Source organism: Xenopus tropicalis, chromosome 5, assembly GCF_000004195.4.
Source record: "Xenopus tropicalis strain Nigerian chromosome 5, UCB_Xtro_10.0, whole genome shotgun sequence".
Classification (NCBI taxonomy): domain Eukaryota; kingdom Metazoa; phylum Chordata; class Amphibia; order Anura; family Pipidae; genus Xenopus; species Xenopus tropicalis.
The window spans coordinates 129499945-129520908 of record NC_030681.2 but is presented as its reverse complement, the minus strand read 5'-3'; the positions used below and the strand labels follow the sequence as shown (position 1 = coordinate 129520908).

Sequence of the window (20964 nt, the reverse complement as noted above, 5' to 3'; positions counted from 1 at the left end):
AAGGCAGCCACATTATCCAAACTCCATGTATTTGGCCGCTGTTCTGAATTGTGTCAGCAAATCCAAATTGTATGCACTACATCAGCATGTAATACTGCATAAACAATATTACTGCGACTCACTGAAGCCAGGCTGTGACTGTATTCCAGTGCCATTGCTGAAGCATTAGCGCTCAGACCCATTTTAATCAGGGAATCCAAATTAATTGCAAGATTCAGCTTCATGACCCAAATACTGGTTTAGAATTAGTTATGGACCTTGGCCTTTATCTTTTTAGTATGCTGCAATGATATTCTGCACAATTTGCAATTGATTTTTATTTTATCTTTTTGTTTTTGAATTATTTAGCAGCTCTCTTGTTGCTAAGGTCCATTATTTCCTAGCAACCAAGCAGTGGCTTGAATAACAGACTGGAATATGAATGAGAGGGCCTAAACAGAAAGATAAGTAGCAATACCAATAGAAATGTAGCCTCACAGAGAAATATCTTTTTGGTTGTTTGGAGGTCAGTGACCCTTATTTGATATCTGAATGATGCAGAAAAGGAAGGCAAATAATTCAACAACTTTAGCAAATTAAAAAAGGAGCATAGGAACAGTTGCTAAGAGTAGAACATGCTATAAATCACCTAAATTTGACTTAGTCAACATTTTCACTGTATTCGGGGGACTGCTGGGACCATCCCTAAACCGCATAGATCCACTTGTTTAATTTGTTTGTTGTCTGTTTAATTTGGTCACATATGTGCTAGCCAAACCGGGCTGATGTGATCACTGGTCGCCCCTTCAGACCAAGCTGACACTTAAGGTGACCATACACGTAGCAATTCCCACCCCCCACTGACGTTCTGGGCTGAATCGTCAGATATGGAGGTAGAAACACTAGGAATTTTACCTCCTTCTGCCGATTCAGCCCTGAATTTAGATTTTGCTTGGGGGCCATGATAAAAATCTTTAAACCTGGCCGATCGACGAGTCAACCAATATCTGCAGCCTTTTGCGATATCAGGCGCCTCGTCGAGCTGCCATACACGCACCGAATATTGTACGAAACGAGGTGTGTGTGTGTATGGCCAGCTTTACTGGCCTGTGTACGGCACCTCCTCATGACCTGCTGACAAAGCCGATAATCACCTAGATATCCATTGGGCAGGCTAGCCTCTGAGGGCCCCACACATGGGGCTGATAAGCTGCCGAATCATTCAGAAGGTGATCACATTATATCAGCCAGTGTTTGGCCAGACAAGCCTTATCTGATCCCTTTAAGACCTTAAAGCACAAGAGAAAGACATGGGAATAGCACCCCAATATACTGTTGCTAAGAAGTGGCAGTTGTGTACCATTATCAAGCAACACAGCCAGGAGGGAACCCCGATAGGAAAGGAGGATGAAATAAACACAGGCAGACCATTCCATCACCTCCGCACTTTTAAAATCCACTTTATTTTGCTTGTTTCATACAGGACTTAAGGCATCTGCACAAGACACACAATTCTTGCAGAGGTTATAAAATCTTTCCTTTTTTCATCTTTTTTTTTTTTGTATGTTTTTATCACTGTTTGTACAGGTTGGTCAGGTACCATTTACTTGTGTCATGTTGTTCCCTAAAACTGTGTAGGCATTGGAGATATGACAGTTAAACCAGTGTTAAATCAATTAAATATTTACATAGCACAACACATTAAGCTTGTAACACATTTACAGTGGGGGTCAAAGGGGAGGGGAATGGAATAAAACCACATCAAAAATTGGACGAACACCACCAGTATTATGTTTGGAAACAGCTATATACAAGTCCCCTAATATGAAATGACCATTATATTTATTCATTGTTTTTGTAAACCGGCGCCCCAATGGGCAGGCAGATGCTGTATGCAGGGGCTATAACCTCTTCTGAGCTGGAGCAGCAAGGGGAATACCCCTCGTCAGCACAGAAGAGGTTAAAACATCACGTTTGGAAGCACATTGGTATTATGCTACCCTGAATCATGTGCCAAATCATCATCCTCCTAGATGGTTCCAGGTCCAAGAATAGCAGGTCAGGCCGATAAAAAAATATAATTAAAAAAAAACAAAAAAAACAAAAACAAAAAATAATGACACAACTGGCCACAAATCTGCTTGTGTTCCCTTTACACCCAAATTTTCACTTTGAATGTCACTCGCCCCAGGAACTTGTCTCTCTCATCCTCATTCTTAAGGTTACGGGATCCATGGATCTTGCACTCAAGGGAAATCTCATCTAAGGAGGAATTATATGGTGGAGGAATGATTTTCACAGCTACTAGAGGCTGAACATAATTTACCTGCAGAAGACAAGAAAGACACACGTTCTGATAAACAACTGGCCAAAGAATAGGCAGCCCTCCCCTGGGTACCTCATGCTGCAGCGTGGCGCACAACTGTCGCTTGTAGCCTAAATGTTTAACCCAGTGACGCAAGGCTGGAATTAGATACTGTGTCCTGTGCGGAGTAAGACATAACTAACATTCACCATGGTGGAGCCGAGAAGAAACAGGACTGGCAGAAAAAGTCACATGCCAGTCTGCTTAAGCTCTATTGATCAATGGCCATGGGACACGCATCTGACTAGAGCCCAAGAAGCCAACACTTAAAGTAAAAGGCAATATTTTCAATGGAGCTCTTAGAAGTGGCATTTTTATCTCTGGTTGCTATCACCCACTACACTGGATTCAACCCCCAACACCCTGCCCTAACCTCCCCTTTACACAAGGCTGATGGTGGCAGTTGTGCGATGGCGCAAACATGGGAGCTCACTTATTGCACAGTTAAAGGAACAGTAACACCAAAAAATAAAAGTGTTTTAAAGTAATTAAAATATAAACAGAAACGCTACTATAGTTTATACAAATGAGCTGCTATGTCAACACGGGGGCAGCCATTGAAGCTGGGAAAAAGGAGAAAAGGCACAGGCACATAGCAGATAACAGATAAGCTTTGTAGAAGATAATGGGGGTTTATCTGTTATCTGCTAAGTAACCTGTGCCTTTTCTCCTGTAAATGGCTGCCCCCGTGGCTACACAGCAGCTTACTTATATAAACTATAGCAGTCTTTCTAAGGAAAACACCCCAGTTGTAGCAATGCAGGGCAACAGTACATTATATAGTAATTACTTTTATACACTTTCATTTTTTGGTGTTACTGTCCCTTTAATGCTGTACAGTGTGCTGGTAGATAGAGGCATTACTTACATGGGTTTTCTTCCCATAGTAAGGAAAGTACATCAAGTCTATCTTCCCATTTTCAGGAAAATACTGCAGATTCACATCTTCTGTCTGAAATATAAATGAAGAAATACCAATGTAATAGCATAGTTAGAGCAAGGCTTTGCCTGCCCTATGGAGATACCAGCAGTGTTACAGAAGTGGTACATATATATATAGAAGCGCATTATGCACTGACTGCAACCTCAGAGGGCACATTGAGGTCTAAACAATGGTGCAAAGCAACCTCTGTATTGGAATATAAATCATAATACAAAGCAACAAAATGGTAAGGCCCAAACCTTTCTCTAATAGGACATTGAACATTCTGACACCCAAGTCTGCCAGTCACTGCTCAATGTGCAGCCAATTTTATTCAGTAGTGTTAGGAGTGGTGACAGCTAGAGAGCGGTGTTTTGTTTGCTGCTATGTGCCCAGTGTCCCTTAATATTGTATAACAGTAAATAACTAAAGTAACTTCGTTTTATAGGCAGCTAATCTGAAATGGGACACAAAATATTATTTACAGGTAATAGTGCTAAAGCAGCATTTCAGCGCACAGCATTTAGGCCACAGGGAGATCCAAGGCTCCTTAGCCTATGGGGGACATGTGGCTCTGAATTTCACAAGGCTGTGGGTTTGTGTATTCAGCTGTTCTGACTCACAGGGATGTTGCTATGTGAGAGGAGCATTTTTGCAGCTGCCGGCCCAGTACTTCTGAGGCATCTCCAAAGGGCTGTGCCCAATATCAGCGGCTAGCAGGAGGCCTTGGACAGCAGCCTGCAGGCAAATTCTGTTTTTCTGGGGTTCAGATGAAGCAAACGACTGGGGTTACATTTCCCTTGCTGCTGACAACTGTTATTTATGTAAATTGCCTGCAAACCACCAACTTTTAAAACGGGGGCCATACATAGGCCAACCAAAGCTGCTGCTGTCTGCAGCTCACTGGTCTATGTAAGAGGGGGAAGAGTAACTTACCTTGGAAGTACAGTTTATTTTAGGGTTTCCTTCTGGCTTCAACCCAATAATCTGAAAAGGAAGAGAAATATATCACATGACCATTCACTAGGATTCCCTTCGTAACAAGACAAAGTCCCGGAATCATAGAGCAGCCCCATACAGACAACCCAGCGCTGCTCTACTAACGCAAAGGCAACACCGCAAGCATGCTTAGCCACAGGCAGCAAAATCCCTTCGGTTTAAATGATACATTTCAGGTACAGGATACATTTCTTTGCAGGACACTGAAGAGGAAGGTGCCACGTTGGGAAAGCTTTGCACATTGTACAAAACATCCACTACCCATAAATATTGTGATACTTATAGAGATTGTGTTTTTACACCTTGTGGTACCACACTATATACTGCTGGTTTTGACTATATATATATATACTATTAAAATACTGTTGTAGTAATCAATTCCACTCAAGTTCCTACAATAGCTTGCATGTCATTAAATTAGTTAAAAAAAAAAGTTAAAATAAACAAAAAAAGGCATGAAAAGTATAGTTGAAATGTGTGTCTCAACTGGAGGGGCCTTCCCTTAATTTGAAACTTTCTGGATAACTGGTTTCCAGATAAAGGATCCTACACCTGTACTGGTGTTTGGTTCCACTTTAATGGCAGAAAGGAGATTCCTCAGATACACAGCTACTTACCCTGTTCATTTTGACAATAACGCAAGGTTTGCCTTCGTTGTATCCAAACGTGTTATCTTCTATCCCAGAGCAAAGTCCGAGGGAAGACCTGTTGAACTGGCAAGCCTTCTTTTCATCTTTTTCGTCCTGATCAAAATACAGGCCTGGGGCACAAAGATCATTCTTGGCTTGGATGGCATCATTGTAAGCTGAAAAACAGCAGGTATCAGATATTAGGATGGAAGTATGGTTAGGCATGCCAGGCACACTGTACGGCACACTGCAATACATCACTTATTAAGAAGCTTGTTTTTTCCTCTTTTAGTTATGAAGCACAACAAGGATTACTTGTGCCTAACGTATGTAAGAAATTCAAGCAGGACATTATACATAACGTGATCTTACAACACACTTCAAAAATGGAATTGATTCTTTAAAGAGTAAACTGCTTTAAGCTTTAAACTGCTGTCAAAAAAGGACTCTGATTGCAGAGTTTCCACATTTAAATTCATAAACAAACCTGGAGGCATCTAGGAGAGCCAGAGAAGCAAGCAGCAGTCCTTTCACATCCCCCTTTGCCTCCCTTGGGCAGGACAAAAGGTCAACTAACCCCACTGGGATGTGAACAAGTGACCTCCCGATCACAGCGTGCCATAAAGGGAAACATTAACACATCACTCCCGGGAGAAGGACCAGCGCTCCCATAAACACAAACATACGGTTTTCTTTGTATCATCGTTTCACATGGCATACGTGCAATAGGACAAACTGCACACTTGTACAGTATTTATGGGAGCACTGGTTCTCTCGACAAGGGATGCCCAAATGTACTACTTATCAGCTATTTCCCTACTACACCTGCCCTGTGTTCACTACTTATAAACAGAATTATAATGGCCACAAAAGCAAGTTAGCCCATGATGGACAAATGTATATATTACGGTATATACAGTCCATTTTTGGAAGTATGTGACACTAGGAATAATTCAGGATCAAGCAGAAGAGATGGGATATTAAAGGACAGCTGAGAAAGCAAAGTGGGTGTTTTTTAAGGTATCTCATAAGCTGTTTCTCTGGCAATGAGACCCAGAAAAAATATGTGCTAAGCAGGAGTCAGTGCAGCCAGCGGCAGGCCTCCCACCCCTTTCTACCAGACGCCATCCACCCACCCTCCAAGTTTATTGGCTCTATCATGGGGGAGTGGATACAAGACAAAAAGAAGTTTATTATGAGAATTGAAAGAGTCATTTGCACAGCAGCAGAGCATTCTGAGAAGCCTGCACCCATTGCACTTGGGCTTGTGCTGATCCCACAGGGCTGAAGTGAATAGGGGGAGTGCAGAACACTCTGCCTTCTACACATTACCCACAGACCCATCTACCTCCACTTTAAGTCCCATGAATTTACCCACAATGCAAACTGTAGTACTACTGCCAAAGAAAGGGACTTTAACAGTGTCGTACTGACCAGTAGGATACTAGGAAAACTCAGTGTCGGGGGTCAGTCCCCTACATCCCCCAACCATGGGTGAGTAGCTAACCCTACAAGCCCCTGGCCCCCTTCCCTCCACTTGCACTCTCTTGTCCCCTCACTGACTCACATATAGCTCCCTGCCTACTCCCCTTTCTAAGAGTGGGCAGGTATATATATGCAAGCAGGCTGGGGGACATGAGGGGGCTATGCAACAATAGAGGAAGGAGACCCTGAGGTCCGGGCCTTCTGTTCCCCCCGGCCCCCCGTGACCGCAAAGTCCGTTTGCTATATTGTTAAGTCACTGCTCCAGACCCCATGCCAGCACCCCACTAGGGTACTATTCTTATGTAGCACTACAAATGCATTTTGCTTTATGTCCCAGGACCCTGCCTTGCACAGATATCTGGAAGATTTTCGGCCAGCTGTGGGTTGGGCAAGCCCAGGGAAGCCCCTATATATGGTCCATTAAGCTTCTCACTTGGGTCTGAGGGGGGGCAGCTTTACAGATAGTGTATAGTCAGCTTTTTTATGTCCATTTATTAACAAACAGATGGTGCTTTAGTGTTTAGAGTCAACAGACAATGTTACAAGCTAAGCCATGAAAATGTCAGCACCCCCTCTTCAGATTCAAAATATGATGTTACACCCTAATAGTATACTACTAAGTAGGGGAAAAAATGGAAACCTTCTTACAAACACCCTTGCAATTGTCTGTCGCAAAATCATTAAAAGGTAAATTCACCTTTTAATTCATGCTTTGTAGCTCAATATGCTGAGACTATTTGCAATTGGTCCTTTTTTACTTGCGTTTTTTTTTTTTAATTTAGGCCTTTTGGTCAGCAGCTCTTTAATTTGGGATTTTCGCAGCCATCTGGTTGCTATGGCCCAATTAAACCTAGCAACCAGGCACTGGTTTCAATGACAGCCTTACATAGTTGACTGCCTGGGTCAGTGACCCCCATCTCCATTTAAAAAGCTGCAAAAGGGAAGTTAAACAATTCATAAATGATGAAAATAAAGATCAGCTGTAACACTGCTAAGGATAGGACCCTGAATTCAGAAACTTACGTGTAAGGAATGTATGAAGAGTCTGGATATATTCCTGATAAGACTGAGTCTTATTCCGGGTAAATTTAATCTCAAGCCCAGCAGATTTAGGAGAAATCATTAAACCTGGAAGAAGAAAAAAAAAAAAAAAAAAAAAAGAAAAGAATGATTAAAAAAAAGTGTAAGTTACCTTCTGATAACTGTTCCCAATCCATACTACATTTGTTTCCTTGTTGAACCAGATAAAGATAGACACATAAATCAGAGGAATTAAGGTTACATCACCACAGGGATATGATTACATCATCACCAATTTAATTGTTTGCTTTCAGCTTAATCCACATAGTAGTTTCAACCGGCCATTCAAAGCAACCCAAAATAGATTATTTTTTAAAAAGCAAAACTCAGAATTCTACCAGCACTATGCTGAGAGTTGCAGTTTAGCCACCACTTAAGTATGTCTGGAACAAACATACACAGCCTCATGTTTCATGCAGATATGAATGAGAGAAATGTTTACACCCCTCCCTGTATAACATAAAGCAGCTCCAGTTGTTGGGGGTGTTTAAGAGCCACAGCGAGCCTTACAAAGAGGTGTGTGTCGGGCCGGAGAAGTGACGCTGCCATGTGGAATGCTGGTGCTTGGGAGCTAAGGAGATGTGTTGTGCTGAAGGCAGGGGGTGGGAAGGTGCAGTTCTGTGATATTCTGCCACCTTACAATAAGCACGCTGTTATGGGGGGAGAAGCAACATGCGCGCCTGTGTGTTGCACAGTCAGGATAACAAACAGCTCTTGACATTTAGTTCAGAGCGTAACAGCAAACATAACTGCTGGGCTGGGAAGGTGGGTGCTCTGGGAATTGAGCAGAGAGGCTGGTATCACCCACCCACTTTACTAGGGTTTGTGTAAGCACCCATTCACCTTCCCATCACTGCCATTTGATGGCAGCAGGTACAGAATGGTGCAAGCTCAGAAGTGCCATATGCCCATAATAAACACACTGGGCACAGGCCAATGGCATCCCACTTAATGCTCAACAGAATGCAATGGCACCCTCTTACTCTCTCCCTGACGAATTCTCCCTAATTGGCTGAAACTTTGATTCCAAACAGTTGCACAATGGTTAAGGGGGTAGTTCACCTTTAAGATCATTTTAGTATTTTACAGGATGGCCAATTCTAAGCAGTATTTTATCTGGTCTACAATGTTATTATTGTTACTTATTATTACTTATCATCCTATTCAGGTCCTCTACTCATATTGGGGTCATTCATTGAAACAGGGTGTTGCTAAGGTACCCTGGACCCTAGCAACCAGATAGCTGCTACAATTCCAAGGTGGAGAGTTGATGAACAAAAAGTGAATTAAAATAACCCCCAAAAATAACTAACAGTGAACTCAAGGTGAACAACCCCTATAACCCGTTTTACAGCACTTGGGCCCTAGGTTCAATTCCAACAAGGACTCTAAGTTCTCCCCGTGCTTGTGTGGGTTTGCACTGTGTACTCCAGTTTATCTGACTGTTTGAAAACATATACAGAATTTTTAAGTGACCACGGTTGACCCAGGAGTTTACACTCAGGCCAAAGTGAAATAAATGACGACCAGGTTGAGGTGAATCGTCACACAGTTTAACACATATATGGATTAGGCTGAGACAATCAAAATCAAATCAAGCACCTTCCACTGTGCTACATTCTAATTGATTGCTTCATTTGTGCAGTTACATATACAGAAACCTGTGTGTGTGTGCCCTGAATGCATAGTAATATATTGAGATGCAATGATACACATCCGGGATCTCTGAAAGTGAAAAGAGAGAGCTTGGTGAGGAGCAGTGACAAACATTTATTCTTATATGAACAAACTGATTTATACTGGTATTGAATGGCTCCTAATGTGGCCCTTGTGAGACCGCACAGCAGTGTACCTAATGGCTTTTATGAGCCCAGTTTTCTAAGGAAGAGGAAGGCACTGCCTCATTGGTGCACTGTGGCAATAACACCAGTATCAAACATTCAGAAATTCCCTTATAATAAAGATGATTTATATAGAATACAGAGCAAAACTCACCTGGAGAAGAAACTCTGTCTCGGTATTTGGGGACAGAATCATCCAGTGTTTGAAGCATGACCCACATGGTAAGGGTAAAGAGCCCAGCGAGGAATCCATAAAACACCAAGTAGAATAGCAGGATCAGAGCTGGGGGGGAAGAAGAGGAAAGGTTATTTTTAAAAGAGTGTAATTACCATTCAACAGTTTTATAATTTTTACTTCCTGATACAACAGAAGCTGATGTCCTAGACTTGCTTACATGCGCATTAGGGGGCTCTAATGGGAAGCCTGTCCATCTCTAGAAGGTATTAGTACCAAAGCGCCAGGGTTGGTTGCACCAATATAGGAAAGGGCACAATGGCCAAACTGAGCAACCGGTGTTCTTGTGTGTGGCCAGGACAGCAGTTTTGACAGGCCAATTTTCAACATTATCAAATAGTAGCCTGTCTGGAAAAAAAAACCCTCTGCAAGTAGAGTTAATCTTTCCTTAATATCCCCTTAAGGTATCCACAGGAGCAGATCAGAGCAACCTGCCCATCACCGTGTGTGTGGCAACTGATCCTCTCTTTAGCCTGCAGGCCCAACAAATGAATCACTGGGGAACTATGCAACCAGAGACTCGCAAATAAACAGCGGCAATGTCAAAGGTTGTTTCTCTACAAAAGGGATGTAATGATCAACATTCATATCTGAACCCTACCCTCTCTTTACAGCAGTTCTGTCATACTTTATGGCAGAAAGTCTATCATTTTAATTGGTCATACATGGCCTCTTTTAGGCCATGGCTGAACAGGTGGATAGTATGAGGGGCCAGTGTTATTATGACTGCCTTTCTACTCTGTTGTGGATCCTCTTCACCACCTCATACTAGCAGATATGGGGCACTGGCAGATAATAACAAACAGGACTGACCCACACAAACAAACCATAGGACATGGATATAGGTCAGGATTATCATACTAATTTAGAGCCCATTGTTGAAGACAAATCCAAATTACAATAATTAACTGTAAGCAACAGAAAAACGATGTGATTTGATCTTTAAGGGGTCGTTCATGTTCCTTTTTTTTTTTTTTGTTCAGTTGGTTTTAGATAATGGAACAGTAATTAAGAATTATTTTCCAATTGTTTTCTATTTTTTATGATGAAATTGAAACTTTGTACCTGGATCACCCGGCTGCCAGACAGACTCTGCACAGCTACAATTTGCCACATTAGGTGGTACATTTCGCAGCAGCATCTGTAGGACATTGTGGAACTATTGTATCAATGATATCAGCTGCCTTTAATGAAACTTCTTCTCAGCAGGGCCAAATATATGAAATGTATCAACTAAAGCTGATAACCAATGCGAACAGTAAATAGTAATGTCAGTAGTGATGAGTGGGCCGTCCAGAAACCCTCAGGACCAGTGGGTAGGCCAGGCAAAGACATTCTTTTCATGGTAGGGGGCAGGCCAAATTCCCCCCTCTACACACCCCGTCCACAATGTCTTTACACCGCACTTCCACCTATATCAGCCGGTATATATGAACTTGCGCCTGCTTTGCCGTGCCCCCTTCAGTGGCACCAGAGACAGGCAGATTGGGAGCGGGTGACTAAAATAGGCCCGCTGTATGACTTGTTCAGTTTGGCCCAACATGTGGGTGGTGAAACCAAGCAGAGATCCTTCTGTCTGCCGATGGCAATCTCTGTGTTTGGGCATTAATAAATGCAAAATTGCAACTCACTAAAAGCAGGCAAGGGAAAAGTAGTTATAAGATTCGCCTCTTAATATTTCCAGCAGACAAAGAAAAAATAAAAAGAACGCAGTGGTGCCTCTGTGCCTTCAGCATTAAGCAAAACCAATCGGACTTTCCCATTCCACTGCAAAAGGGACTTTATCCGCTGTGGTGCTAAATATTGCTTTTCCTTTATGAAGTGCTGGGAAAATCAAGCTGTGCTTCGTTGTCACCAGTAAAAGAACTGCTGTGCATGGCCAATGAAGCACGCCTTTGCCAGAACGGACAATGCTCTCTTTCTTGGCACGGCTTGAATTGCATCTTGTAACATTATAAATGGATTAAGGTGCAGGAACCATGACAGAATCCTCCTGTACAGGATACTATTACCCAAAATGTGCCTCCTCCATCCCCCATGTTGTAGCTACAACTACCCTATTTATATTATAAATCTCCACAATAGCCTTTTATTTAAAAAAAAAGTAAGATTATAATAATACAAATAACGACCACCTGTCCTAACCAACTCTTTGCCCCCTCCAAGGCACTGCAGCACTGGTAGCTTAAAGGACAAATAACTCAGAGAGAAGAGTTACCTTTCCTAAATACATGGCCATAATTCCTTATGAATATTATTTACTAGTGTCAGGGGCAGGCACTGATGCTAACATTTCCTAAGTGCTAATATTTCACAAGTGTAGGAAGGAAAATGGCAGTTAAACAAGGCAGTTAATGGAACTAACTCACATCTCTTCTCACTTCTACAGGTAATTCCCATCTGTGTATCCCTCTGTTGTATACTGCTATATAAGCCATTATATTGCAGCCTCCCTATTAATGGTAATTCCCATCTGTGTATCCCTCTGCTGTATACTGATATATAAGCCATTATGCTTAGACTACTGCAACTCACTGCTCTGTGGGCTTCCCCTATCTAAACTGACCCCACTCCAATCCATCATGAACAGTGCTGCCAGACTCATACACCTCTCCTCCCGCTCCACAAGTGCCGCCCCTCACTGCCAATCCTTGCACTGGCTACCTGTCACTTACAGGATTCAGTTCAAGACTTGTACTAACCTTCAAAGCACTCACTGGTGCCGCACCACTCTATTTAACCACCCTAATCCGCAAATACACCCCCAGATGCAACCTTCGCTCTACATATGACCTTCTCACTCATCACCACCTCTCACTCTCGCATCCAGGACTTCTCACGCGCTGCACCCATCCTCTGGAACGCCAGAGTCTCCAAGCCTTTAAAACCCTTTAAAAGCCTCTTAAAACTCACCTTTTCACTGAAGCCTATAACCTAAATCCCCCAAACATTCACTAACCACTGGTTTTCACCTCTCACTCCGCAATTACTGTCACTTTACACACCTACATGAACTCCAACACCATGCTAGTTACCCTGACCTTATGTCTCAGCCTTCCCTTTTAGAATGTAAGCTCTTGCGAGCAGGGCCCTCCCCCTAGTGTCTTCGATCCTCATCCAATGTAACTGCAAACCATTTTTAGTAATTGTTTATATGTACATGTTAACTGTTATGTCTTTTGTACCCCCCCTATTCTGTAAAGCGCTACATAAATTGATGGCGCTATATAAATAATAATAATACTACTACAATGCATGGATTTATCTCTAGTGTTAGCTGTGCCTATGGGCCAACCCTTCTCTATAGTACCAGATGGGGAATACAAGGGTAAGGTGGTATAGTCAGGCCCTCACTGGGATTCAATTTAGGCCCTGGCATTTCAAGTACAAAGAGGCCCAAACAGCCCCCCATGTGCCCACTAAATAGTGACGGCCTATGGCATCTTACAGCCTGGGTGTATTGCATTGGGCAAGTCAGATAGTAGGTCTCTCCCTACAGCTGAATAAATGACAGCAGAATTGCTATTAGCAAGCAGATAGAGTGGACACAGAAGTCTAATGAAAACATATGGTGCAGGGGAGAGCCACATCCAATGTTCTTGCATATAAACCTTTTCATTAGTGCAGAATCCCCATGAGCCCAATACTCTATACACCAGTCACTGTGCAAAGGAAAAAAATAAAAAAAAAAAACCTACTGAGGCCAAACAGCAATCAGGATTAACCCTTAGTCCCTTGGGAATGTGAAATGCTCTGCATAGAAACAATTTGGCCTCCTGAGGGCCCAAGGCAGCCTTCAATTGCACTTCACCTAATTAATACTGCATGAATGGAGGCCATTTTCTGACGCTTTCTGCAATGGGGGCAGGGAGAAAGGGGGGAGAGGTGCCGGAGCCAAGAAGCTTCCATGGAAGAGCGCAGTGCAGCAGAGGAATCCATACCTGAGCCTCAGCAATGACTCTGCAATGCATTAATGAGATGGGCAGCGGGACAAGCCCTGGGCTGCAGTGGAACAGCCATTAGAATGGAACCGGTGGTGCCACTATACTATATACTTATAATTCCCACCATAAACTAGAGTTTGCTCTGTAGAGATGGCAAACTGGAAAAAAAAGTCACAACTGCCAAATCCAGTATAAAAGGCGGCATGAAACAGCTTCCGCTCTCATATCCTGTTGCAGCATCCGTGTAGAGCAGCAGCCAGCTCCTCTGTGCCATAGCCCATTCACTGCAGTGTGGCACAGCGAGCCTGCCTAGGGCACAACTGCCCCTACTCTGCCCAAGTGTCACTGCACCAACAGATACATGTCTGGGAGTGAACAGGTTAACTGAAAGGAGACACAGGCAGAGGAAGGTGGGGGGGGCAGAAATATTGAGTAGAAATTCATCAGGGTGCTGTAACGGTTACTGTGACACTCACCTATTCATGCGACCTACGCACAGCGCAGAATGAATAAAAAGGAGGGGGCAGAGTGAGGGGGGAGAAAAAGTGCTGATTGGGTTCTGAAATCACAAGACAGCAACAGCGGGAGTGGAAATTTCCCTTGCTCACTCACTGAGCGGCATGAACAGGCTCTGATTTCCATTTCAATTGAGAGGAGGCAGCATGGCACAAGAGCCGAGGGACAATGACAAAAAGCCAGGAACAAACCCACTGACCCCCGAAGCAGCAAAGAGCAACAATGAGCCCCACAAGCAGCTTCACTTCCCCATCACAGCCATATCTAATCCCCCCTTTCCCTAGTTGGTGGGCAGTTTGTAGCTAGTGGAACATTCTTGGTCTGGGGTTGTGCTTTATGGCCTGCTGCAATCAGTGACTTGCAACCTATGCCCAAAAGCCACCATGCTAGAGCACTGGATTATATAATGTACAATATGGATGCCACACGGCTAGTAGCAAAGGATAAGAGCTAAGGTGGCCATATGCAGGGAGCAGTTTTTCAGCCCATGTGCTGGGCCCACAGAAGGGCCTGTCTGATTGATACTGGTCCGAAAATTGACAGATGTCGATTGCGCAGGTTTAACAACCCCGTCGGGACATCATTAATGCAGTCCTCATTCCAATGGCCCGCATCCCATCAATGTGCCCTCCATCAAGGTCGGCACATTGTATGGGCACCCCCCATGGGCCTACCCACCCAACATCTATTCTAAAATTGGCCAGATCTCAATTGGGCAGGTTTGATCTTTCTGTCGGATCAGGGACTGATCAGTCCCTTAATGCAGTCCTCAGTCCAATGGTGCCTCTGACTGCCATTTTAGTTCAATTGTTTGGCCCCAGGGTCAAACAATTAAATTAGTCCGATATTGGGAGAAGATTTGCTTGTGTTGGTACCTCACCAAATGGTGGATTGCAACGTGTATAGCCCCCTTAAACCAACTAATATTATACAGTGCCACTATATATTATTTCTGTGCCTGTAAGTAGAATGGCCAGATTTCCTGCGTTAAGATGTCCCAGAGCCCACATCTCGTTATGAGCAAGGGGAACACTGACAATTATCTTTAGCAACTTTCACACATTTTAAAACCAAGACTAAATCACCACCAGCGGTTCCCCTATAAAGGACAATTTAGTAGTAAACCAATCGAGAAATCACTCCATTTGCCATCAGCCTTAGGGGTAAATACTTATTTACTGTTGGAACCATAGAAGAGTGACCATAGCAACCAGGTCATAAGGGGTGGGATTGGCTAAATTCTAGGCCACAAGCACAAAGTCTTAAAAGGTCTATAATAAAGCTCTTCTTGTCAGAAGCTATGGGGTCTACATTGTCCATATGCAGGGAAAAAAAGTCAACTCACTAAATGCAGTCACAAGTCAGCCATCCAATCTGACCCAGTTCTAAAGTTCACACTACAGAGATGTCCTAATTTGTTCTATTAGTTTTGCTATCCCAGTTCAGGCCAAAATAGGGGTCAGTTAGTTAATAGGATACAGGTAAAAAATTAAAATACTGATGGGCATAAATCATGTTTATGCTTCTCAAACATTTATCCTTCCTATTCTGCCTTTTTCTGGCCTGCCAATAATAATGCTAGGTGGACATCTGGGTGGGTCACTGCCCCCATAACCCAAAAAAGGATTCGGCTTTATCATTCCCTAGCAAATTAATAGCAGTAAAACTCCAAAAAAATATGTAACTAAACAAGAACTAAAAAAAATGAAGGCCAATAGCACTACCACTGTTTACATCCTACAAAAATGTAATGTGTTAAGGTGAACTGCCCCCTTTAATTCATTTATGGATCCTGTCCTGATGGTTCTCAGTAAGTGCAAGGAGAGGCATTGGACCGAATGAGAGATGGGTGCCACTGCCATCTCTAGCAAGGAGAGGCTGCAATATATTCCACGGCTGCAGACATTAGGCATCAATTAGCAGAGAAGATAATAGCACAAAAAGTGCAGCAGATGTGGGTGTTTACTCCACATGGGGCTAAAGGCAGAAAGACAATCCTTCCTAGCCCAACAACCCAGCCAGGTTCCCAATAAGGTTGTACACTTGCTTATATGCCCTAAGGTGGCCATACACAAGCCAATTTTAGCTGCAGATATTGTCCCTTAGAGCAATTCGGCAGCTTATCTGCTCATATATGGGCACCACCAATGGGCTTACCCAACAGATATCTGGCCTGAAATTGGCCAGCTCTCGATCGGGCAGGTTTGATTTTTCTGTTGGATCGGTGCCTAATCGACACCGCCTATGCCCACTGTTTTAATTTGATCATTGGACCCATAATTGGGTGGACAAATCGGGAGAAGGTCTGCTCGCTTGGCGACCTAGCCAAACGAGCAGATCTTACAGTGTATGGCCAGCTTTAGCCCATAGATAGCTACTGTAACATTTCTGTGTAAGAAGGCCCAGATTTACTAATGCGAGGCACACAGTTGGCTATTGGCTTGTAGATTGTAAGCTCTTTTGGGCAGGGCCCTCTTCACCTCTTGTATCGGTTATTGATTGCTTTATATGTTACTCTGTATGTCCTATGTATGAAACCCACTTATTGCACAGCGCTGCGGAATATGTTGGCGCTTTATAAATAAATGTTAATAATAATAATAATTGGCTTTAAAGTGCCAGCAGCTTAGAGTATAATTAAGGTCAGCAGATAATTACCGACTAAAGCTGTTACTGATGTGCCCACCAAATCTAGCTGGTCACATCACAATATGGGTCGGGGACAGTAGCAGACCTGGCCTTAAAATAGGCGCTGGCATTTTAAGTAGACAGAAGCACAATCACCAGCCCACCAATTACTGACTGTCTATGGCATCTTACAGCAGCTCCTCCGGCATTGCCAGAACCCACAGATTGCCAGTACAGGCCTGATCGGGGTGGAGAGTTGGAGGCTGCCAATTTTGCCTGTCAGCAGCTATAACACTTCCCAACTCATGCAGAAAAAAAATCTGTACCTTAAACTTAATCTCATGTATACCCTAATAATATGCCTATACTGGTAACTGGTAGGTTAATCTAAATCCATATTCATAACTGTGTGGCCACTGTTCTACTCAAGTCTGCCATCAGATTCCCCCATTGGAGCACTATGGGGAAACCAATGTCATATTCAATATAAAAGGGAAAAAAATTTTATTACCTAAAAATGTGAACCGTCATAAGACATGTTGCAATGCAGAAGGCAACTGTAGCTGTAGGATGCTTCTCTGTTTTTTTTTTAATTTAATGTCCCAGCATGTATTTTTCTGGTTTTAGAACAGTCTGGCCACTTGAGGGCCCCATTTCATTAAATTTGCACACGCAATTTTTTTTCAGCCTCCTCATCAGAAACTCCAATATGGCAGCTATGACGATACATAGGCACAAGTATGCAGATATATAAGGCTGTGTGCAAAATAAGAAGTGTCACAAGATTTCATTGAGAATTACTAGAGGAGCCGAGCAAAAGGAATCCCCGCTATGAAAATATGATCTATCTTACGGAGGCAGGCAGGTTATCAGATACCCTGGATGCCTGCCCTAATGAGACCTAGGAAATATGACAGGAAATAAGCGGCACATTACGGGTCTGTGGTTACGGGCGCATGGACTTCCCCTGCCAGCATGTCAGCACCATCAATACGCACCAGAGAAGGGGAGAACAAGCTTTTATAGCTGAACCCTGCTGGGCACGCAGACATGGCAATGCCCCCTATAAACAAATCAATACAATCCCTAATAATCCTAAACAATATTAAGAGCTTCTAGAATCTAATGGCACCAATCTAATAGCTAGAAAGCTGAACTCATTAAATGTAATCCTGGGTAGGGTTATGGGTCTGATGCAGGTACTGACGACAGCCCAATCAGCGCATTGCAGGTTCTTGTGGCAATATACAGATACGCAATAGAAAACCCAGGAAATCTGACAATCAAAAATAAAATATGGCCTAACTGGACAGTATTATGTATTTGGGCAAAAAGAGGTTAATAAATCTGGTTCTTCACAGGCAATCTGCAGTTATGGATGTGACAGACCATCCCCCCCATTCCTTTTCTCCCATCACCACCTCCTCCTCCTCCTCCTCCACACTGAAGCCCAGATCCATTGAGACAAGGCGATGCAGGCAAGGCAGGGTAGCATCGCTTATGGTGGCCAGAGCATCACAATTAGCCACTACACAGTGCAGCTAGAGCAGTCCACTCAGCAAAGGGTGTGGGCTGAGGCATTAATGCAAGGAGGTGAGGGGGGAAACTTGCTGTATCGGGGGAAGAAGAAGAAGATGGTAAAGACCCCCCTCCCTGTCTCCCATCTACAGTCACACACGGTGCTATTTTTAGCCTCCAATGCGGCTGACTTCAGAAGCACCCCCACCTCCTCCCATCCACCATATAAATGTGTCACACCACTGATACAGAGACTTCCCCATCCATGCCATAATATTTAACCCTTTGCTTGCTAAGTGGGCTAGCTGCCCTGATAAAGGTGGCCAGTGACCTCCAGCCACCATACAATACAAGAGGAACAGTATTATAAAAACAACGGATCTCAACGTGACCCATATAGCAAATAAAATAGACAACGCTGAAAGGTAATGAGTCGCAACCCGGCCTCACCTACACTGGACAAAACCCACAGCAAAAATATAAAGCGATTTCCTTATGCTGGACCCCAGTTCTTACAACGGTCATTAAAATGGGGCTATAAAGATGGTGCCCATATAGTCAAACATGGGCTTGTTCAACTGAGGAAACCTACAGGGCTGTATCAGGTAATGCTTCTGCCTTCTGCAGAAAATGTAGATTTTAATATAATCCCCCAGGCATGACTACAGTGCAGTTAGGGATTAGGGGCAAACACCAGCCATGCACTCCTTGCTAGCCGCACCTTGGCAAGCCACATCCCAGCGATGGCTACTGAGGGATCTCACTATAAACCCAGCACATCAGGAGCATCACCCACAAACTGATCCCTCTCCTCCCTACAAACCATGGCAGCACCGGGAATTCTCCATTCGCTACTCTCCTCCGGCAGGGGGCAGCCCTAACAGCTCACACAATCCTAGCATCTTACCATACAAATCCATCTTGTCAGCAATCGTATTAAATATGTGATTAATAGATGTGTACTGGTAGCCAATGGATAGGATTAATATATTGCATCTTAACATCATTGTGTGTTTGTGTATACGTGTATATGTGTAAGCGTGTATGAAACCCTGTGGTCCAGGGCAGGTAAGTACCAGGGCACGTCTAAACATGGCACCCATGATGCCTTGTACTTTATGACCTTCTATGAAGAACATCCCATATCTATAGGATCTACAGGAGAATGATTGCAGCCAAGGGGATGGATTTCCATCAATAAGTCTGCAGTAGCATCTACAGATACTGACAAATCTACACATTATATATTGGATCGGTACTTCGGATACAGTACCTTGTATCTGGGGGACACCTGCACCACAATCAGGGGCCTCACCTTGAATGATACATTTATATTTTAACTACCACCAGGGCAGCCATATCAAAAGGAAAGCAAGGTCCTGATGCTGCCATGCAATGTCACAAAAATAGCGATTTCAAATGGCAAACGCCATCAAACGGCAGTTATTTTGTACAGGCAGGGATTTATTATCTGGAAATGATCCAGAAGGCACAGAATACTGCATTTCCATTACCTACTGTTCTAAGGGGAAAAAAATCAATTCTTGTTAAATCCTTGTGAATGCATTCTAGTAGGGCTGAAGACCCAAGGATTCCCTATAATAAAGCCTATACCTGCAGAGCAATTCTTTATCAGATGGCTTCCCTACATGACAGTAGCCAGTAACCCTTATACACTATGGCACAGCAATGGCAAACCTATGGCACACCGGCTGCTGCAGATATTTCTCTCCCAGCAACACCCACAAAGCAAAGCAGACAGAGGGCATGCTGGGAAATGTAGTTCCTTTACTGAACTGCCAATGATTGTAAATGGCCAACTCTACCAGGTTTTATACGCCCGAACACACACATTCCAATCCCCTCACTGTGACTGGCACCCCCCAGCGCCCCAGCTGTTCCAGAACTTCAACTCCCGTCAGTCCTCCTGCTGCCGAGCTGGCGGAGGGATGTCGGGACGTGTAGTTCTACAACAGCTGCAGCATTACAGACTGCCTTGCTCAATGGAGCTCTGTCACACGCCAGTCTCTCCCCTCCCCGAATCCCCAAATGAATGATCGGCTTTCTCACCCCAACTACTAGCCGTGCGGCCCATGAACTCTCCACTCTGCGGGTTGTAGATGAACTGCTTCCAGTCGGAGCCAGACTGCTCGCTTCCCTTGTTCTCTTCCTTGGCCATTGTGTTAGCGGAGATGGCGGGGAGAGAGGTAAGATCCTTGCGCTGCAGTAAAAGCAGAGCCGATAGAGCGCAGCTTGGACCAATGCGTCCCCGCCGGCCGCTGTCCTGTATGAGGCCGTTGCGGCACCAGCACTCAATTCCCCGGCACAGCAAGACGGAGGCGTTCCCGTCACAAACCAATCGGAAAGGTACAAAGGCGGAGAAAGACAGTGAGAAGGGCCAATTAGCTAAACCTTCGGGCGTGCCCTAGCGCTCTGTAATAACTAGTGGAGGATCGTCCTGCGCATGAGGGCGGGACCGTTCATTCATTAACCAATTGCGGAACGCTGCTGCAGCAGCGGGGACGTGCCCAGCTATAGCGGAGAGCTGCTGCAGCGGGCTCGGGTGCGCGCATAGAGAGTCTGACTTAGAGCAAGGCGCGTTCTGGCGCTCCTTCACCCTCCCCGGGCCTGGCACAGCAACGCGGGAACTCCTGTCTCCTCAGCATCTGCAGCCTAGTCACATGGGGCTGCCTCTTCACTAACGGCTGGGGAGGAGCGTGTTCGGGTTCTAAGTTTTCAAAAACCGATATAGAAACTGATGTTCTATTCAGAACTGCTGGTGTGATGAGGGTGTGCTGCCCCTACCCTGTAAAACAGGGATCC

General features: G+C 44.1%; 1 protein-coding gene across 1 annotated transcript; it reads right to left on the bottom strand.

Moving 5' to 3' along the window:
- Window positions 1-1528: 1528 nt before the first annotated feature.
- On the bottom strand, window positions 1529-20413 carry atp1b3 (ATPase Na+/K+ transporting subunit beta 3). Its single transcript, NM_203756.1, is given in 7 exon segments — window positions 1529-2305; window positions 3213-3296; window positions 4203-4253; window positions 4883-5070; window positions 7403-7507; window positions 9455-9583; window positions 20212-20413. Coding segments are annotated over 7 exon segments (840 nt in total). The 5' UTR covers window positions 20321-20413; the 3' UTR covers window positions 1529-2131.
- Between the last annotated feature and the right edge of the window lie 551 nt (window positions 20414-20964).